The following is a 2,490-nucleotide window of genomic DNA, read 5'->3' on the forward strand; positions in this document are numbered from 1 at the left end:
CCTCCTTTTGTTCTCGCCCAAGCCCCTATTTACACTCTCTAGACTTCCGCACGCCATTTCCAAGTGGACTCCCCCCCCCCCCTCTCTTCCCTACCGAGGGGGAGGCAGTGGTGGTGCACAGCATTTTGAGAAGCTGTTGTAGACCCGCCCCACAGCGCACTGTTACTATAATAAACCAAGTGTACGTGTACAACTGCTCATCACTTGTTTGTGTGCAACTACAAGTTGAATACTTGCAAGTGTTTAAACCAGTAGAAGTACACTTCCAAGTGTTAAATTCGATGGTTGTGCACTTGTAAGTGTACACTTCGGAGTTGCACACCTGAAAGTATATAACTTGCAGTTGCGCACAGTGTGTCGTATAATAGTGTGTGACAACAACAAATATCAGTTACAATATTTGAGGAGATGCGGGTAAATGGGTGCGAGCGAGGGGGTCTCCACCTGCTCCAGGAACTGAGACGTGTTTTGCTTTAGGTTTTATGCCCCTTTCGTGTTTCCTTTCGTGTTTTAGAAAGACCAACAGTTTTGTTGTATTCTCACGGTTACCTGTGTTTGGCACATCACAGTGAGCCTCACCCCCTCCCCTCAAGGCCTGGTCCGGTGCGGACGGCCTGTCGGGGCGCTTGGCTCAGCCTCTCTGTGCCTCTCGGCTCTATGGTCCCGGGTCGATTCGACTCGATTCGGGTCCTTCTTGCGGTTCGCCATTCGGCACCTCATTTCGGGGCGGGCGAAGGCCTTTGAACGCCCCTCTCCTCCTGCCCCCCGCATTCGGCGGTGGTGTGGAGGAGAAGGGAACGGGAGGGGGTGGAGGGGGGTGGAGGAGGGGGGCGGGATAGACTCGCACCACTAGTTGAGATGTTGATTTCGCAGGCATGCGAGGGAAGGCCGAAAGGGACGGGTGCCCGTGGGAGTGGCCACGTCACTGGGGACCCGGTCGTGCGGTGCGGTGATGGTGGTTGAGGGGGGCCGAGGGGGGTGGTCGGGACAGGAGGATTGGGGGGGGGGACTGCGAGGAGAGCGGCGGAAGGGGAGAGAGAACGCCCGCTGCTGCTTTGTGCCTCAGTCACAAACTAATGCCGCCTGTTTACACAAAACACCCGCCGCCCTATTGTCAGCGGTAACACAGCACGGCCCGGGGCCTGCAGGGCCTAACGCCATCTCCCTCACCGTCATCAAGTTGGGACCGGGAGAGAGAAAGTGTGTGTGTGTGTGTGCACTGCACTCATTTTGCAAAGAACGCTCTGCAAATAAAACACAACGGGCGTCACATTCCGATACTTGTAAATATCACACACATTTTTGCGTGTGTCTCATGTCACCCAGAGAATCCTTGTCTCCTGATAAAGTAGAAAGATATTTGACTCAAATAAGCAAAAATAAATTCCTCAATACTTGCAGAGTTTGTTTTCTATAAATCGAAGCCGTGCTTTCCTTGATCACAAAAATATTGTTGAATTGAGAGAGAAATTTGTATTGACCAAGTAGGCCTTTTTTGATCAAGATAAACATTTATTTGAGTTTGTATGGAGGAAACGATGCTCTGGGTGACATACGTTATTGTGGATCCCATGTATCTTTGACCACGTTTGACGCTTGTATGTGATTCGCAGGAGATCGAGCACTGCTACTACCAGGGCGAGGTGCGGGGCATCCCCGGCGCGGTGGGCGCCTTCAGGACGTGCAGTGGGCTGAGCGGCGTGGTGCACCTGGGGAACGAGACGTTCGTCGTTCACCCCCTCTTCGGCGGAGATCAGTCGGTGAGTACAAAGTCGTGTCGCGCAACGTGAGAAAGCTGCCAATGTTTGATTCAGCCGTCGATTCAGCGGACTGTCGCACATCGAAAAGAACAGTACTTAATGTTGTTTGATGTTCATTAGTGTACAGGCATAGTGAAAGCCTTGCGAAGAATTCAAAAACAAAGCCTTTATCGTACCAAGTATTTCATTTCTGACTGAACACCTCAATTGTTTTTCGCATGCGCTGCCAAGTTGTTTGTAATTGAAAACCATACGTTTTTAAACCTTGGCAATATTTTGCCTCTGAGTAGAATACCCCTCTTTCCGACCCTCTCTATCCCTGTGTGTCCCCCTGAAACTAATAAACAGCTACTGCAAACTGGAAGTACCAAAACAAGAAATTTACAGAGGTTAATTAATTAATTTGCTGGTCTCCCAGGAGCTCCTATTAAGAGCAGAAAGAAAGACCAACGCTGACGTACCCGTTTGAAAGCTTGCCAACTTTTTCAGAGTACTCGCCAGTCTTTAAAAAGTGCGGGCTATGGCTTTTCCAACTTTCCCCTTAAACGATTCCTCTCTGAACGTTTCCCTTCTTGGATGATGATATAACGCCGTTACTGCCGTCCGGCCGCCTCGTCACGTCGTGAAATCTCGTCAAGTTAGCGCCGAGGAGGAATTCCTCGAATTCTCATGCCAGTTTCCAATACACGACGACCCGAGGAGCCGCTAAAGGCGGGAAGGGGAGGGGGGG

The 2,490-nt window shown here is 50.9% G+C and overlaps 1 protein-coding gene across 7 annotated transcripts in view; it reads left to right on the plus strand.

Annotated features, from left to right (window-relative positions):
* The window catches only part of LOC113211090 (zinc metalloproteinase-disintegrin-like NaMP), a 242,718-nt gene extending 240,913 nt beyond the window's left edge, over positions 1–1,805 (plus strand). For all 7 annotated transcript variants that reach the window (XM_052269400.1, XM_052269399.1, XM_052269398.1 and 4 more), the window contains one exon: positions 1,614–1,805. In XM_052269400.1, coding sequence (XP_052125360.1) covers positions 1,614–1,790 — 177 coding nt within the window. In that variant the 3' untranslated portion in view covers positions 1,791–1,805. The remainder of the gene's footprint in view (positions 1–1,613) is intronic.
* Positions 1,806–2,490: the final 685 nt, after the last annotated feature.

The sequence above is a fragment of the Frankliniella occidentalis genome, unplaced genomic scaffold (assembly GCF_000697945.3).
Source record: "Frankliniella occidentalis isolate FOCC.00 unplaced genomic scaffold, Focc_3.1 Scaffold91, whole genome shotgun sequence".
Taxonomy (NCBI): domain Eukaryota; kingdom Metazoa; phylum Arthropoda; class Insecta; order Thysanoptera; family Thripidae; genus Frankliniella; species Frankliniella occidentalis.